The sequence below is a fragment of the Nannobrachium achirus genome (genome assembly GCF_963921795.1).
Source record: "Nannobrachium achirus genome assembly, chromosome: 23".
In the NCBI taxonomy this organism is placed as follows: domain Eukaryota; kingdom Metazoa; phylum Chordata; class Actinopteri; order Myctophiformes; family Myctophidae; genus Nannobrachium; species Nannobrachium achirus.
Window position 1 is genome coordinate 22,637,066 of NC_137830.1, and position 18,899 is coordinate 22,655,964.

At 42.2% G+C, this 18,899-nt stretch overlaps 1 protein-coding gene across 2 annotated transcripts in view; it reads right to left on the reverse strand.

The window, feature by feature from the left end:
• Nucleotides 1-18,899, reverse strand: part of slc37a3 (solute carrier family 37 member 3) — a 25,496-nt gene continuing 6,597 nt past the window's right edge. For both annotated transcript variants that reach the window (XM_080754502.1, XM_080754503.1), the window contains exons 4-14: nt 17,978-18,070; nt 15,519-15,602; nt 14,724-14,869; nt 12,244-12,340; nt 9,888-9,972; nt 8,586-8,812; nt 7,024-7,165; nt 4,467-4,568; nt 2,241-2,440; nt 1,746-1,811; nt 1-1,266 (exon numbers count right to left, since the gene is read on the reverse strand). In XM_080754502.1, coding sequence (XP_080610628.1) covers nt 1,174-1,266; nt 1,746-1,811; nt 2,241-2,440; nt 4,467-4,568; nt 7,024-7,165; nt 8,586-8,812; nt 9,888-9,972; nt 12,244-12,340; nt 14,724-14,869; nt 15,519-15,602; nt 17,978-18,070 — 1,335 coding nt within the window. In that variant the 3' untranslated portion in view covers nt 1-1,173. The remainder of the gene's footprint in view (nt 1,267-1,745; nt 1,812-2,240; nt 2,441-4,466; nt 4,569-7,023; nt 7,166-8,585; nt 8,813-9,887; nt 9,973-12,243; nt 12,341-14,723; nt 14,870-15,518; nt 15,603-17,977; nt 18,071-18,899) is intronic.

The following is an 18,899-nucleotide window of genomic DNA, read 5'->3' on the forward strand; positions in this document are numbered from 1 at the left end:
AACGGAAACTAGCAGCCATTCATATGAACTGTCATGTCCTATTATATATTTAAAAAACGGATGCTTGCTCCTTGGTGTCAACCAGTAGGAAAGAGGAGACACTTGGCAGGAAAGTGGCTTGTAGTTTTCTTTCAGTGAGCCAACCACTCCAACGTCAGCAGAAAACTAAGACAGCACAACACCCACAACATGTGTAGTTGATGGCCGCTTCTGCAACCTCGGCATGCGTCCTACGCGTATCTGTGACTGTACCCTTGGACTTAAGTTGTCGCGCAACGGAAATATAAAAGTCAAAAGATCTTTCCCACCATGTCCACACATGATATAGCAGGCACACTGTGCCTATATATAACATAATTTGCTGGCTTAACGTTAGGCTTACAGTAAGTATACAGTATGTATCCTAAAAATAAGACTTTTCATGGATGACTTAGTGTTACAATTGAATTGGTGTTTCCCTTTAACCTGACTCGGCTCAACTCTGCTCAAGTAAAACCACATATTAAAACGTTGAATATTTACATCAATTGCACAAATAAAACTATACAATACATCATACATTCCGAGGTGACGCTGAAATAATCCACAGGCAGGTCCGACTGAGAAGTTGCATCCTGATCACAGGAAGTCCTACAGTACCACGTCTCAATCAGGAACTTAAAAAAATAATTAAAATCCAGCACGGACGAATGTGCAACGCAGCTCAAACTAAGATACTGTGATGATCACTAAGACCTTGTATGGGTAGAACTACTACAGTATTTACAGTAAATCTCACATTTTCGTTTCCTCCGTTGCTCTCAATCCACAGCCATGTGTAGAGAGGGAGCACAACAGCCGCTTGGTGTCTCTTGCTAAAGGGCTACGGCGTTAAGATGTGTGTCCGCTGTTGGCAATGACCTTCAAGTTACGAGACGACCTCGACAACAGCAGCCCCAAATATCCGAAGCCGTTTTCATCTAAAAACCTTTTCCTCTGTACAGATGGAATTCTAACCATGACGCTATGAGGAAATATTGTCCGACTGATCTTTCCCCAAGTATCTAAAGCTTACCCCGGATGACTGGACTTGTTTGAGGACGGGGAAAATTGAAAGACTGGCGTGCCAGAAAAAACATACTCCCCCGAACAAGAGCAGAAGAAACGTATAAGGCCGGTGACTTGCTGAGGCTTTCACAGCTGGCGAAGGACAGCCCGCCTGTCTCTCCACAAGGCATGTAGATCCTTGAAGATCAGGGGACCGATGAACATGATGCTGCACCCAGTCTGTATTGACACACACACACACACACACACACACACACACACACACACACACACACACACACACACACACACACACACACACACACACACACACACACACACACACACACACACACACACACACACACACACATAGATCACTGTGATTTGCCATTTCATTATCTGCAGCAGTGGAATCAACAGAGATTTACTTATACAGTGGGGATTTGTGACACCCTGAGGGGTATCCAAGGGGTCACCAGCCAAATGAGTTAATATAGCATAACAGTTTTAACCACTTTAACCATATATACAGTACACTGGCTATTTGAAAATGGGAGGGTCACAGCCAGAGGCTAAGGCTATCACATTTGGGGGTCCTGCTTGGTATGCGAAGGTTTAGGATCCCTGGATCGAGACTTAGCGCATCATGTGAACAAAAGAGTGATGCAACAAAATATAACGAAATATAACACACAAGATAGACTGGTGGCTCTTACCATGACAATGAAGAAGTAGAAGACACTGATCCAGCCCAGTTTGCTCTCGATCAGCGACACCAGGTACTGCAGGACAATAAAACACTATTAGTGGTCACTTTTACACATGCACGTTTGCATGTCATATTCTGATATCACGACATGGTACTGTAAGCGTCTGTATTTCTACATTTACTTAAAGGGGAGTACCACTCATTTTCAACTTTGAACGAACATGTCATTAATATACCTTAAGAGTTGTTCTTCTGTGTTGCCTAGAACTGGAGGATTGATTGTGGAGTTGTACTCAAGCCAAAGAGTACACTTTCATGATGTCACTGATCACATGACCCCACAATCAATCCTCCTGTTCTAGGCAACACAGAAGGCGGGACCTTTTTCTCATTTCCACACAACAACTCCAAGGTATATTAATGACATACTTCAACGTTGAAAATGAGTGGTATTCCCCTTTAACGTATCTAAACACTTCCTCCGCCACTGGGTCTTTTATACCTGTCCCCCTGCGGCGCCGATGCTGCCCGTGCCGTCTATGATGCCCGTGACGGTGGCCAGGGCCTCGCGGCTGCCCCTCAGGGCCTCCTGTCTGCCCAGGTCAGCCGAGATGGCCGAGCTGATCATGTTGGACGGGCCACCGATGAAGAAGCCGGTAATGGCCAACAGCACGGCATTCACCAGCTTGTCATCAGGAGAGTCTGAGAGAGAGAGAGAGACATACCAAGACATCAGAGACACATACTTCCCACAGATCATAACCACCCAAGGAGAGTTTGAAAACATGACCAATGATTAAAAAAAAACTCCCATATCTGCTGGGTGAAGTACAACAATGTGCAAACCCAGCAGATTCGTGAGCTGCTGTGATAGGAGAAGGATATCAAATGGACCACAACCACCTTAAAGACTACTAATCTGTCTGCATTTAACCTTGATACATGAAAACAGTTTCACTCCCTTCAATTGTACATATTCTGTTGTTCTGATTGTATTGTGTACACTTCTGCTTTGGCAATGTAAACGCATGTTTTCTCAAGCCAATAAAGCCCTTTGAATTGAATTGAATTGAGAGAGAGAGATGATGGGAGGGTAAAGACACAATGTGATAAAGAGTTGAGATTGGGATTAGTTGAGAGGCATTTTGTTTGACTCGGAAGAAATATTGTGAAAATAGTACACCGGTAAAGTAAGAATAATATAATTAACTCTCACCACTGTTGTAGAAATGCTTTATAAATCTAATCCAAAAACAATCTTTTGTTCTCTTATGGGGGTCCCTGGCACAACATTATATCAAATGAGGGTCTGTGGTCTAATACGTGTCAGTTTGAAGGTACTTGACATTAGGGGTGCGGTATCAGTACTCATGGTATCGGTACTCGCCCCGATACCGGCCTATTTTGCGGTATCGGTACTCGTCCGATACTGCTCATAAGCGCCCGAGTACCCTGTGTGTTCCGCCACTTCGCCTTTCTCTCTCTCTCTCTCTTAAAGGAGTAGTTCACCCCCAAAATGACTTTTTTTCTATTGATTACTCATGCCATGGAGAGTAGAGTTCAATAATATTTTTTTGGTTTTTGTCGCATTCCGAAGACAAAAATGTGATAACAATAAATTTACCCCCATTCATTCCGGATGGTGACCCGTTTCGAAACGGGTCACCATCCGGAATCAATGGGGGTAAATTTATTCAAATCAAATTTTTGTCTTAGGAATGTGACAAAAACCAAAAAATATTATTGAACTCTACTCTCCATGGCATGAGTAATCAATAGAAAAAAAGTCATTTTGGGGGTGAACTACTCCTTTAAAGTATCAGTATCAAAAGTAAAAATACAAAATGTTTGAGCATAGCAGATCTAGAAGATCATGCACAGTACAGGAATTTCCATGGGCTAAACCTGAAAAAAAAAAAAGGGAAATGTGTGGCAGTTGTGCCATGTTCTGGGAAAGCAATGCAATTTAATGTGTTATATACAGCCAGAAAGTGAGGAACATCTGATAAAAAAAAATACGTAATTTAAAGACATTTTGTATTATTAATTGTACTCGTATCGGTACTCGGTATCGGCGAGTACTCAAAATGAAGTACTCGTACTTGTACTCGGTCAGCAAAAAAGTGGTATCGGGACATCCCTACTTGACATGAAAATGTTTGAGAACCACTCGTTTATGTGAGTGGCAATTTGGATTTAGTCTGTGCAATTACATCTGCAGTCCACCAGGGGTCATAAATTGTGGAAAAAGACACAATAGCAATAGGGAAAATACACCATGCCCTCTGTTTGCATATGGCTCTGAACCAATGTCTTAAAAGTGGACAAAGCACTCTGACCACACCCCTAATGTATCCTAGATATACTGTATAGTGTGAATATTCAGGGGTAGTTAACCGCTCCCTATGCTCACACAGTGGAAACTATGTATCAGACATACACCAAACTCCTCAGTTTAAAGCACCATTCACACTGAGCACTATAACTATAAAGATAACTATATTGTTCATCATTGTATTTATTTTTATAGTTGCCATCCACACTGCCATCCACTTGATGATTATTAAAACTATATTTTGTATAGTTATAGTGCTCAGTGTGAATGGCGTTTAACTCTGAAATTGTACAAATGTAAACAAATTGAGTGTGTGTGTGTGTGTGTGTGTGTGTGTGTGTGTGTGTGTGTGTGTGTGTGTGTGTGTGTGTGTGTGTGTGTGTTCAGACTCACGGCTGTAGCCCACCAGAGAGCCCATGGCCAGCAGCAGACTGACCGCCAACACAGGCGCTCTCTTGCCCATGCAGTCAGAGATCAGACCCTGCACCGTACCTCCTGAGAGAGACGGGGACAAATGGTATTAGAGCATCAGGGTTCCCACACATTTTTTACCAATTCATTTCCAAAACCTTTCCAGAATATTTAACCCAATTTCCAGGACTATATGACAATAATTCAGCTCAATAACAAGTCGCTTACTCCTATGCACAATGCCCAAAGACAGGTAGTGTATGCCAGTGGTTCTCAACCTTTTCAGGCTGTGACCCCTGAAATAATCATGTTTTAACTGGGGACCCGGCACCCTGACGAGCACTAAGAGTTGAGGAATTTTGTATAACACGTTTCTATTGTGAAAATAGCAGATCTACATGCTCACAATGCCTCGCAACGTTGCGAGGCGTTGTGAGCATTTGGCCAATGTTTAATTTGTAATTTCAGAGGTATTAACAAAATCAATAACCAAAGACAATGCATAGCTATTTTTCCCAGGACCTTCCAGGACCCTTAATCAATTCCAAAACTTTTCCAGTACTGGAAAAATATTTTTCTAATTTCAAAATGTTTCCAGGAATTTCATGACCGTGGGAACCCTGGAGCATTATGCTTCAGTGACAGTGACAGCATCCCATTTACCTCCATTGCATGGGAAGCAACGCAAACTAACTACAGTATACACAACTAGACACAGGTCTGGTTGGTGGCAGACCAAACAGATTTTGGGTTTCTACTCCGACAAGTGATTCAGGCCAGAATTGAGTCCACTTGTGTCTCGTTGACTTCACCCATACTCAGGGTTCAATTTGCTGGACGTGATCTACAGTTTTAATCCAGATTACAATAAGCAAACTTGCATTGTGTCACGACGAGCTTGTAAATCAACAGTGTTCTGTGTTTGCTATACAAAGTATATAGGGCTTAAGTGGTTAAGAAAGTCACTGCACTCGGTTTTCACTAATAGAACCCTGCGTATTATTGAACAAGGAGTGATCACAGAGAACTCGTTCTAGGCAATGGGAGGCAAATTGGAACCGGAAGCTTGAATGAAGGAATGCATTGACGTCAAAGAGCATAGTGTATGACAAGTGTATAAACAATATATTTTAATTATTATGACCTTTGTCAGATAATCACTTCAATAAAAGAAGACACATCACGTGCTTTCTGATCTCTTGATCTTTGTTCATACTACCGTATATCATTTTATTGAAACATCTCAAAAGCATATTTGACTGTGGACTGTCTTGGCCCAGGCAAGAAACCTACTCTTTGCTCCTTAGATAGATACATAGAGTGCACATGAAAACAATGTGTGATTTGTCTTCTTTTATTTCCCTGTCAGTCTTTGACAAAGGTCACACTCATTCAAAGTTAGTGTTTATTTATCGAGTCCTGTTTGCCTCCCAGTGCCTACGACATGACATCTCTGTTCTCTCCTTCATATCGTTGTTGTCGGGCAGAAACCTTGCATCTCCATATACTGTTTTTTAAATGTTTTACCGTAAATAAATGCAATTCTTCCTCATGTCATGGAAAAGTAGCGTAAATAACTGACGGAAAATCTCACAACACGTTGCATTGCGGTGCATTGGGGGCTTGTAGATCTGCCATTCAAGTGAAAGTGGTTAAGTCAGTTTGTGGGATTTATAAATATCTAACCAATGAAAGTATTAACAAGAGCTTCTGACTGCATAATAACTACATTGGATCCATTGGAAAGGCAGGTTCTCATTTCCATATTCTGAAAAGTAATGGTATTGGACATACAAGGTTTCTGCCCGACAGCGACCTTATATTCCTTGGCTCAACAGTGTTAAAACAGTCATAGAAGACTTTCAAAATGTACCCACACATGCACGACTGAAGGGGAGTGAACAAAGCATTGCGAGCCGTCCAACACATCAAAGTTGAACTATGAAACATGACAGCACATGACCCGACAATGCTTCACAACCGGAAACTCAAACTGAATGGCAAAAGTGTATCTGGAAAGATGGATATAAGAAGAAAGTCGGACAAGTACTATAGTCCAGGGGTTCCCAAACTTTTTGGGCTCAAGGCACCCCTAGAAATGTATCTTTCATCCGAGGCACCCCTACATTATATTCATAATGTTCACTCCCAGCACCTTATAATTATAGCATATTTTAGTGATTATGTTGCAAGGAAAACATTGAGATAATAGACATTTTGGTTAGAACTGACATAACGTATTTCAAGTTTAAAATTATACTAATATATATTTGTAAGTGTCCAAATAAATTCCAACTATTATCAAATTATCTCGCGGCACCCCTGGACTGCTGTCACGGCACCCCAGGGTGCCCCGTCACCCACTTTGAAAACCCCTGCTATAGTCTAGACTCTAGGCCTAGGGCAACCACACCAATAACTATATCCAAGGCGAAATGCCCTAATCGTGGTACGATTGGTTGTATCGTCGACGTGTATGACTTGCAAGCACAGGGTGTGTTGCCTTTAATACTATTGGTGGGGCACGCTTGTCACTCACCGATGATACCGCCCACGTCATACCAGATGGACAGGCGGTCGGCCTGCGCCTCCTTCCAGCCGTAGTTGTTGCTCAGGTAGAAGGGGAGCCAGAAGAAGAAGGAGTAATTCACCAGCTTCAGACAGGCGTAGGCCAGGGAATACTGCAACACGGGGGGAGGGGTAATGAGAAACACACAGGCCTGTCCCAACAACAACTCAATGTCCCAACAAGTTCAACTCATTAAACTCATTTAGGCCTAGAGATATTGAATGCTTTAGCTATTGAAAAATAGCAAATATACAAGCTCACAGCGCAGCACCGAGTGCCGCGCTGCGAGCTTGTAGATCTGCTATTTTTGAAAAAGTCGTGAAAATGTGTGCAAATCTTTGAATATATGTATTTTTAAAGCGAACATTTGTAACTCAAATTTTGCTTCTGTGTGGTACCTGGAACTAAATATTTTGAGATGCGTGTCCGTGGCCATACATATCAGTTTGGGGGTCCTTCACATGAAAAGGTTTGAGAACCACTGACATAGTAGTCTCTCAAGAACAGACTAACTGAGCTCCAGTTAAGTGAAAAGGACCTTTTCTTTGATGATGGCTATCCAGATTACTGACATAGTTTTTTCAAAAAACCTTAGAAGGATTCAAAAGACACTTATAGAATCGGGTCAAAATTCTGATTTTCACGATTTAAAATAAATAGCAGATCTACAAGCTCGCAGCGCGGCACTCGGTGCCGCACTGTGAGCACTGTGAGGTTGAAAATCTTAACCATTTTCAACCTGGTGTTCTTATTTTGGGCAAGTCATTACGGGCATGGCACGGCCCAGCCAAGTGTTTTCAACATTTTCTTGAAAATAGATCTACAAGCTCTCAGCGCGTCGAAGCTCGTAGGTCGGCTACTTTTGGATAGCCGAAGTATAAAATAAGTGGTTGAAAGATTGGTGTATCTGGTGCTTTAATGTAAGGACTGAATGAGAGAGATTCACATAATAGGATATGCAGGAATTTTTTGTTTTTTATTTTATCTCCAAAAAACTCCAGTCCAGGTGTTATTTTATCAAAATAGGCAATATTGAAGCAATAAGCCACAAGAGGCATGTGGTTACCTGGTATTTTATAACGGCTGAGAGGGTGGTGAGACACGAGGCGAAGCCGAGTGTCTCTGTGGAAAGAAATAACGCTCCTCGGTTTGATATAAACTGATTCAGGGTGTGGATTATAGTCTCATATACCACAGCAATTAAAGGGAAACCAGCCAATCAGAATCAATGAATGGAACTAGCCGTTTTAGAATGTCCATTTTGGCCCACAACGGGAGCAAATCCATTCTTTCTGTACTTGTCTGTCTTTCTGTACACACTGTTGAGCTAACATGCAGAAGTGACGGCACTGCGGCAGGGATACGTCATTGTTGAGATTCTGCCGTAAAACGATTCAGTCACGGTAGTTTCGCGAGACTATATTTAGGAATCGGACCATTACGAGGGAATTGTTAAGGAACTGGAAACTTTAACTGTATATCTAACCGAGAACAGAGCTTTTCATCACAAGGACAAGACACCATGGACTCACGGGCAGGACACCGGGCAGGCAGAAGGCCTGGCAGAACCCGATGGCGGCGGGCGGGGGGCGGGTCAGCGGCTCGTCCTGTTCCTGGATGGAGTAGTAGCCTCCGTCACACACCTCCACCTCCTCCTCCTCCTCTCCCTCCTCCTCCTCCTCGTCACTCATCAGTGGCCGGTGGCTGTCCGTGTCCGTCTCCACCCGCCGCACACACGGCTCCTCCTCCAAGCACAGACCTGACGGAGAGACACGACAGAGAGAGATGGAGAGAGACAGAGAGAGACATTTTCGATATTAGCTCTGGGAATAAGATGTTCTACACCAGTGTCTCCCAAACACTGGGTCAGGATCCATGTTTGGGTTCACCACCCATTTTTACGGAAACTTTTCAAAAAGAAAAAGAAATACCATTATATATATATTAAGTTTAAATCTATCGTTTTCAGAAATTACCAAGCCATGGTATACTAGAGTTACAATTATGTATAATAGAGTATAGTTCTATGGAAAAAACCCAAGAGAAAAAAGGTTTAATGTTGAGGGTGAACCCCGCTCTCATGAGACCAGTAGTACTACTTGTCAACCGGTAGGTGTCCTACCAGACACCAGGGTCTAAGACCCCATTTACACAGGCGGCCAAATCCAGCCTGAATCAGATCTGTGCCACATCCAGATTGGAATCTGATTGGTTTAAATGGTCACATGGTCGCATGGGACAAATCAGATTCCAATCTGGATGTGACACAGATCTGATTCAGGCTGGATTTGGCTGCCAGTGTGAATGGGGCCTTTATGTCTCAATGGAAGAGTGGAGAGACCACCTCCAATCACTGCACGTGTACTGTATTAACATATCGTCTAGCAGAAACTTTCTATCTACATAATTTAACTTTGTGTTTTTTGTAATATAACGCCTTACACGGGCATACGCCACACAAAAGTCGCAGGTCTGCAAGCATGAAATGTGGCTCAAAGTAATGAGTTTTGAGCTCGTCAATCTGCTACTTTTGCCTGCCATTTGAATCCTGAACAGTAACAGTTTCGGACCACCTGACAAACTTCTTATGGCTTCAGTACCCCCTTTCCCTGACTTCTCAATCCAAGTGCCCCCTTTACCATACTTAGCACATACTTTACCATACCGACAACGTTTTATTCATTAAAACAAGTCCCGGACTGTAGCTTAGAATGAGCTATGGGACCAACATCAGGCAGGGACTGCACACATTCAGCACGTATCTTACACACATTCAAATGATGAGGTACAGTAATACAGTAATCGATATCTAAGAAGCATTTTGGGACACTTACCAACTTCTTTGGGGGAGGTGAGCAGACCAAAGAACACGACCACGCCGCCAGCAAACTGCACCACAGACGTCACCAGGAAGGCATACTGAACACACAACCACATCCAGTTAGCATATACTTTTGTACTTTAACTCAAGTAACATTTTTAATACAGGACTTTTACTTGTAACAGAGCACTTTCATATTGTGGTATTGCTACTTTTACTTAAAAAGGTAGGGTAAGTGATATTTTTTGGGTTATAAGAAAAACTCATTTAAACACTGTATTCTAATAGTAATCATTGCCAGTGTTGTACCCGAACGCGTTCAAAGAACGATCGTTTATGAACACGTTCATATTTTGGGCGAACGTGAACTGAACGTTCTTTGTTTTCGCTTGGGGCTGTTAAGTATGACATCATTTTGTAGGCAGAGGAGAATTTCTGCCCCCAGTTTCCGTGAATCTTTTTACTATTTTTACTATTTACACATTTTTCTTCTCTTTGTTGTTGAAAGGAAAGTGTTAGAATTATACTTTAGTCGTTATTTTTGTCTCGGATCTGTTGCGAGGGACAGAAAATGCTCTGGGGGCAGATTCTCCTCTGCCTACAAAATGATGTCACGGCTTAAAAGCCCCAACGCCCGTGAACGGCGTTCGTCGGCCGTTCATGCGGCGGTCCGCGCCTCCGCGGTCGTCTGTCCTCTCGTCTCTCTTTTCATTCACATGCTCCAATAGCACGCACTGCACGCAGCTCCTCGTGAACGTTGATATGCGGTGCTGTCTGCAGCTGCACTGTGAATCTCCTCCTCGTTAAGTCTCGCAAGCCTGACTATACTTTGTCGTATGTGTTAATTGCATGGCGAAAATAGCTGATCTGCAAGCTCACAACGCTTCGCATCCACGAGACACGTGAGCTTGTAGATCAGCTATTTTAACCAACGCGGAAACATGCTGTGCACGAGGTTTAGAAACTTCTGCCTTCAGCCCTTCACAATAAGGGTGCAGGAAGACTGGGCACTGGGGAGTGGGCACATAAATATTGTAGGCACCTCAATGTTAAGTTGGATGAAATTATTGCTGTGTGTGGTTCTATATGGGCTGTGTCAATCATTTTGACAAATAATAGCATGCAGCAACGTCTAAACATTTATATATATATATATATATATATATATATATATATATATATATATATATATATATATATATATATATATATATATATATTTTTTTTTTTTTTTTTTAGAATAGCCAAAAGTATAACAAAATGATGGTTAAAAAAAGAACTAAGTTAGTTCATTTTGGGGAACCATGAACTTTAGTTCAAAATATAGAATTATGAACTATGAAATGAACTAGTTCATTTTAGAAGTTCTGAACTTGAACTTGAACTAGTTCGTTTTGAAAGTGAACTTTCCCAACACTGATCATTGCAATAGACCCTCTCTGGCTCTTTAATAAACAGATGTACATTTTCAGGTGGGTTGCCAATTTCAACCAATCAGGTGAGAGTACCCATTTATCAGCTTCAATCTGATAGTGCTTGATAGTGTTCCAGTTTAAATTTGGTTTGTGTCACCACTTCATCCTGTATCCTGATTGAGTTCTCTTTCCTGATTGGATAAATGGAAATTCATTTCCCGTTTCCTAAAGACCTGGAGAGACTGGGAGACTCCTATTACTGAACTAACACTCTGATAGAGCTATTTAACACTTTATTTTAAAACAAAAATGTCACATACACTACCTTTAACACATTAAAACCGGGAAAGCCGTGTCATTTTAGATTTTAGTGTTGGCAATTAAAAAATAGCAGATATACAAGCTAGTACATCTGCTTTTTTTTTTCTTTTTCTTCTTTTTTTATTGTGTTGAAAAGATCTTTGTCCCTGGCACAAAACAATTTCAGATGGGGCATCTGTGGCCAAATTCATATCATTTTGGGGGTTCTTGTCATAAAAAAGTTTGAGAACCCCTGGTTTAGAAGGTATCATGTAGAATCTGCCTCAGGTCTTAAAGGCCCATTCCCACTGGGCCAGATAACAGATATCTGGAGATATTTCTCCAGATATTTTTCCATGCAAAGTGGATGGTAGATACAGATAAAAAAAAAAGTCTACCACAGATATTTGCCACAGATACTTTTATCTGTGGCAAATATTTTTGTATCTGTATCTACCATCCACTTTGCATGGAAAAATATCTGGAGAAATATCTCCAGATATCTGTTATCTGGCCCAGTGGGAATGGGCCTTAAATCGGTCAAGTAAAAAGTTACTTGTTCCACCACTGTTCTACATCATGCACCAACTGTTCTACATCATGCACCAGTTAAGTGTGTGTGTGTGCGTGTGTGCGTGTGTGTGCACTCCTAACCTCATATCCGTACTTGAGCACACTGGATGCCAGGAAGGCTCCCAGGATGTTCCCCACAGAGGCACACGCGCTCCACATCCCGAAGATGAAGCCTCGCCTGCAAGACCAAATGGATGTTGAAATGTTTTTTATTGTTTGTTCAAAAGCAAAGAAGACCAAAAAACAGGTTTATCATTAGATACAGTACAGTATATATCTAACTATTAATTTAGCGAATGTCTGTCTGTCTGTCCGTCCGTACACCGTCTGACCATCTGTCTGCATGCTGACATCACTGATACTAAACAATGTCGCCACCGCATGCTGAAACAATGCCCACATTTGGAGATGAATGCCCATATTTGGAGAAGAGCATGCTGACATCACTGATAATAAACAGTGTCGCCACCATGGCTGTCTGTGTCTGTCTGCATGCTGAGTGCTGACGTCATACTCTGACATCATAGCACTGACATCACAGACTGATACAACGGGTATAGCACAACTGGACGTCGATGGTGACTGTTCTGCCCAACCGTCACTGGTCTGGGTTCTCCAACAATACTTCAGTGTCAGACAGTGTGCATACCCCCCGGGCACAGGACTAGTATCTGTAAACATTACACTAGGCCCAAAGTAAATCAGACCTAAATTACCTTTGAACCTTCAAAAAAAGGGCCGTTGTTTGTTGAGACCAGTGTGCAATCATGTCAGTTCATTGAAATGACAGTTTGTAGGCACAAAATTCCTAAGTCTTGCTATAAAAATTCCAAATTATGTTAAGTCATCCGAAGGCCAAAAAAAAACACATTCCATGACTTAGGCCCCTGAATGGTGCCTGTGTTTTTGCTGCAGCCTGGCATGAATGGACATGATTCAGCGTGTGTACGACTGTGTGTGTGTGTGTGTGTGTGTGTGTGTGTGTGTGTGTGTGTGTGTGTGTGTGTGTGTGTGTGTGTGTGTGTGTGTGTGTGTGTGTGTGTGTGTGCCTGCGTGCGTGCGGATGTACAGTACAGTATTTCTAGATTTGGGTCATGACGTTGGATAGATTATAAACCTGCAATTTGGTAAACACGCACTCAGTCCTTGCTCACATATCTTTTCCTGCAATGTCAAAGAGTGATTGTGTATAATTAAGATTAAGGACAAGCCCTTCTGAGAATAAAGGGAATGCTTGAAAGCCCAAAACAGGGCCTTGAGCCATTCCCTTGAGCTTACAGAAGGCATTCCCGAGAGTTCTCATATGAGAGTTCTCATCTACAGTATCTCACATGACATAAACCTGCTGAACAGAGGCAAACTCTCCACTCCGAGCTACAAAATCATGGGTCATTTGGAAATTTCTGCACTTTACATTATCCATTTTAAAACACATTAACCCTGACGTCCCTTTGGGCAAACTTCAAAGCCTTGAGGGCTTGTTATTCTCTGAAACCACATGACAACTCTTCCACAATCTTCGAATTCTACAGAGACTGTAACTCCACATTGCAAACGTTGTGATAGAAAGATGTCATCTGTTTGTCATTTTCCTCCATGAATATATACTTTAAAATATATTTGAGAATTTCCATTTATGCCAAGCAGCAAGCTAACTATTTTGATTCCAGTAGGACTTATTTATGTGAGCGCAAAGGCTGGGATATCCACTTTATTTACCACTCATTTTCATTGCTTCGGACATACAGACTGTAAGGCGAAGGAAGTGTTGTGTAAACGGTGTGAGGCAATATGTCTTCAGAAGCAATATTTCCTCAGAAACTATGAGCTTGTAGATATTCGCTATATTGTCGTACATGTTGTGTAGCCAGGCGACCAGACAGCTCTACTGAAACCTTTGGTAACATGAGATAAAAAACAACAAAAACATCAAAAGAAGGGACCGTTTAGGGTGGTCCTTCAAATTGGGACGGAATCATGATTGGTTTTCAAAGCAGTAGCTATAGGTTTGTGAGTGTTGGTTTTCTCTACTGTTCTAGTAACCTATTGTGCATTGCATTTAGATCTCACCAAGATAAGGTAAGCAGAACTTCCAATTATCTTGCTGATATCTCAGTGCTATTACAGCATCTCTGTATTTATAATTCCGTTCTGAATCTTTGTCTATTGTGAGGACTGAGCATCATGTATTTTTCTGCATATCTTTTCTCCAAGTTATCTCTTTCTCGACCTTCCAAAATGTTTTTCCTTGGAGTGAGTCACCCTTCTTAAATCTGATAAAAGCTGAGATCCCCACACATGCACGCACGCACACAATATACTTCGCGTCACGAAGAATTGCGTTGTGAGCTTGTTGATTTATTTTAAGAAAATATATTTTTTTTACAATATAAAACAGGGATGCTGCCAAATTGAAAGTGGACGGAAGCAAGTTATGACACGGTGCAGCATACCGCCACACAGACAAAGCCCCTGGGATCTTCGGCGCCTCCACCGAGGGTGGCCCACCCCGGCCCCCCGGGTTGTGAAACGCTGACATAGACCCAGCATCCCAGACTCACCCGGACTTGCCGAACCAGTTGCCCATGACAGCCACCACGCACGGCCACACGGCTGACTGCAGCAGGCCGTTGAGCACCCACAGACCACAGTATAGGTAGATGTTGTAGACATGGAGCCATTCTGTCAGGGTCCCAAACACAAACTCCTGCAAAAAACACCCAAAAATAAGAAGATTGTTTTAACCCATCGAGACCTGAGGCCGACTCTACAAATGCCTTCGTGCCAAGGACGAAGGCATTCGTGGCAGAAGCTACGTGATTGACGGTCAAGCACACTGGACACTTAAAACACATTGGGTGTTTTACAGATGTACATGTTTTTTTCACCCGGAAAAGAAAAATTGTTACTGCGACTCAGATATGGGCCGGTGAAGAACAGAGTTTCTCGGTGATCTGGAGATAGATTCCGAGATAAAGCCATTTTACTGCTGAGGATTGCGTTGAAGCCAAGGGAGGATTCCACTTCCTGATGACGTCATCTCCCAATGGATCATGGGAGATTGAGTTTTTGCATCACCGCGTCCCAATGACCGCACGCTACAGTTATTTAATATAAAAGCGATATCCCGACTTTAATCGGGAAAAGCACTCCGCGGCTGGGTTTTGGAAGTGGAAAACGTTCAAATTCACGCACATAGTATATTATCCCATGCCTTGTTAAATTATGTGAAAAGCCATCTGTGTTTGGTCACCTTTCCTGGACAAATAGAGCTTACAATTTGTGTGTGTGTGTGTGTGTGTGTGTGTGTGTGTGTGTGTGTGTGTGTGTGTGTGTGTGTGTGTACAATAACTCACCACCACAGCAGAGCCACACAGGCCGATGCAGAGCACGTAGCGCAGGTTCAGTCGGTCGCCGATCACGCCACTTATGTACAGACCCTGTGACACCGAGGACAAGACAGCATGTGGAGAAGGAAACCATGAAGACTGCTGCTACAGTACATGATGTTAACATTTACCACATCTACCTAGGCCTGTCACAATTATTACATAATTGTATAATCACAATTATTTGACATAATCACAATTATTTTGTCATAACCGTTTACATGTAAAAAAATATATATATATATTTTCAAGTAAAACATTTAAACACTTTTTCCACCACTGAATGGAACTAATGTGGTATAAGTTCCTATTTATCTGTGTCACAATGATAGTCCAGGTTTAAAAAAACAAAAACAAAACATGATTTTCTTTTTTGTTATTACATTACCAATCTTAAATGTTGTATTAATTATTTGGGGGCCCCACTTGAAATATACTCACGGCCTGGCTTACAGGTTTGGAATCAAAGGTGTAAGAGATCACAGGTTCCATGCTTGTGTGCAGGGACCCCACTACGTTACTACATGATAAGAGATAAGAGGCTGACCTTCTAACCCAGTTCCACCACAACAGAAGCATGTGGGGAATGTCTAGACTGCTGATCTAGCGTCACTCAAAGCATATTGCATGAGACTGTGCAGACTGATCAAGCAGCAGATGTGTTGTATAAAAAAGGTATTCTCATCAAATCTGCGACCCAAGGCAAAGCTAAAACCACTCACATGACACATGCTGTAATTCTTTCTTTAGAATTTGAAACGGGTTTCCATAAGCTTATATACTACATGTGGATTATACAGTTAGGCCCTAATATACTGTATAGTCCAGTGTTTCTCAAATGGGGGTACGTGTACCCCTAGGGATACGCAGAGGTACTACAGGGTACCCCTAGGGGTACGCAGAGGTACTACAGGGGGTACTTGAGAGGAATTGGAAAATGGAAACAAACATTTTACTGTTAAGTTTAATGATAAAATATTGATTTGACACATGTATGTGAACATGCTGCTCCGTAAAGCTTTATACCAAATTAAGTACACATTTTACTGTTACCGTACTCAATAGAAAACAGGCTACTCTTTACTGTTACCGTACTCAATAGAAAACAGGCTACTCACTTCCACATTTTATATACAGTATGTCAACATATTGACATATAAACTGGACTTTTATGTCAGTATTTTCTAATCGAAATGATGTCGATTAAAGGGGGTACTTGGATTCAGCAATCAGGAAAAGGGGGTACTGAAGCTCAAAAAGTTTGAGAACCACTGACTGGTATAGTCCATAGTATGAGATCAGATATACAAATGAACTTGAAGGAAAGTTAGTATACATAAAAAAAAAAAAAGAAGAAAAAAAAACATTTTAGTTAATGATCTACATTCTCACAACGCCTGGCAACAGCTATTTTCAAAATGTTTTCCTCTTTCTTAGGTAATGCTGTATATTTGACAATTTGGCCAATGTTTGACAGTTTTTTATAGTATAGTTTGTTGATTACGTTTGATGCAATAAAAAATTCATTCGTGTTAAAAGGTCTCAAAAGTCCATAAATTGTCACTTTAGAAATGTGCAGATACACTTTTTATGGGGTTTGTGAGAAAACAATGTTGCTCATTAAGCAACTGTGATCATCAAGGAAGGGACCCCCAAAATCATTTGGGGACCCCCCCGGGCCAATACTGGACCAGTGCTTGTTGAGTACATGTACATCAGTGGTTCCCAAACGTTTTAGCCTGTGACCCAATATAGAGAATTAAATGTTTGCCCTGGACCCAAACTAGTGAAAATAGCAGATCTACAAGCTCACAACATTTCGAGCCGCATTGTGAACTTGAATCGGTTATTTTCACTACTGATTTTCTTTTATTTATTCATGAAATAACTTTAAATAGAAATTATTGCAATTTTTTTTATCATGAAAATAAAATAAAAAAGATTATTGTTAAAGTTATACTATGTAACTTTTTTTTATATAACAAATCTTAAAGTTGTCCTAACTATTAAATCGCTAAAGTTTTAGAACACCCACTCCGTTAATTTCAGCCCCTAAAGCCTTCTGTAAATATGTTTTCTATGATCCTGGCCGGGGTCCGGATTTCGCTGCAAAATTACGTCATCTGCATCATCTGTATACGTTGTGTATACGTTGGCCAATCACATCGCGGATCATACACACATGATACACTACCGGCCAATCACAGCGTGTCTTGCCGTCTCTTCAGGAAGTAGCCTCCCTCAGCAACAGTGTTTACGATGGTGAAGGATTCATGCCTCTTACTCCCCAAATCCTGGTCAGAAAATTACGTTCTACCCCTCTACGGATTCATATCGGTCGCGGTGGGTCCCGCGGTGGTTTGCGGAACCGCTGTTAGGGAATCAGTGATGTACATGTATGAAGGGCGTTTAGTCCAGTCACTCACCACAGCATATGAGAAGAGGAATATGGTGTCCAGGGCTCCCAGGAACAGTGTGGCCTCCTCTTCATCTTTAAACAGACGGTTGTCCTCCCATGTCTGAGACACACACAAAGATCACAATAAACACCAAACCGGGCAATACTCTCTCACGCCAGACTGCCTCCAACACAGGGCCTTCGCATTTTTCGGGGTTGCCCTCTCACTGCCAAACGGGGTCGTGGGGGAGATGCAGGGCACCGGCACGCATGTCAGGCATCACGCATGCATGCCGCATCAGTCACCCGGTCCTGTAGGTTCACACTCTATAACATCCGTAGAATCAGACCCTTCCTCACCCAGGAGGCAGCCCAGCTCCTCATTCAGACATCTGTCATATCAAAACTTGACTATTGTAACTCTCTCCTCACTGGTCTCCCAGCATGTGCACTTAAACCTCTCCAACTGATCCAAAATGCCGCGGCACGACTGGTCTTCAACCAGCCTAAGTTCTCACATGTCTCTCCCCTTCTCCGCAGCCTCCACTGGCTCCCGGTTGTGGCCCGCACTGAATACAAAACACTGATGCTGACCTTCAAAGCAGCCAAAGGTATGGCTCCTCCATACCTCCAAAACCTGACCAACCCCTACAACCCCACCCGTTCACTTAGATCAGCCAACACAGGGATGCTGACAGAACCCTCGCTAAAAACTCCAGGGCAAAAATCCACTCGTCCGAGACAGTTCGCCCTCCTGGCTCCCAAGTTGTGGAATAAACTCCCTGTCGCACTTAGAACAACGGACTCACTCGCTAGCTTTTGCAGTGGACTGAAGACTCCCCTTTTCAGACTCCACCTAAACCCTTAGCACTACAGAAAAATCAGTGACCATACATGAAGCTAGTTAGCATTTGTTTTTTAGGTTTTTAGAACTTTGATTATATTGCGTT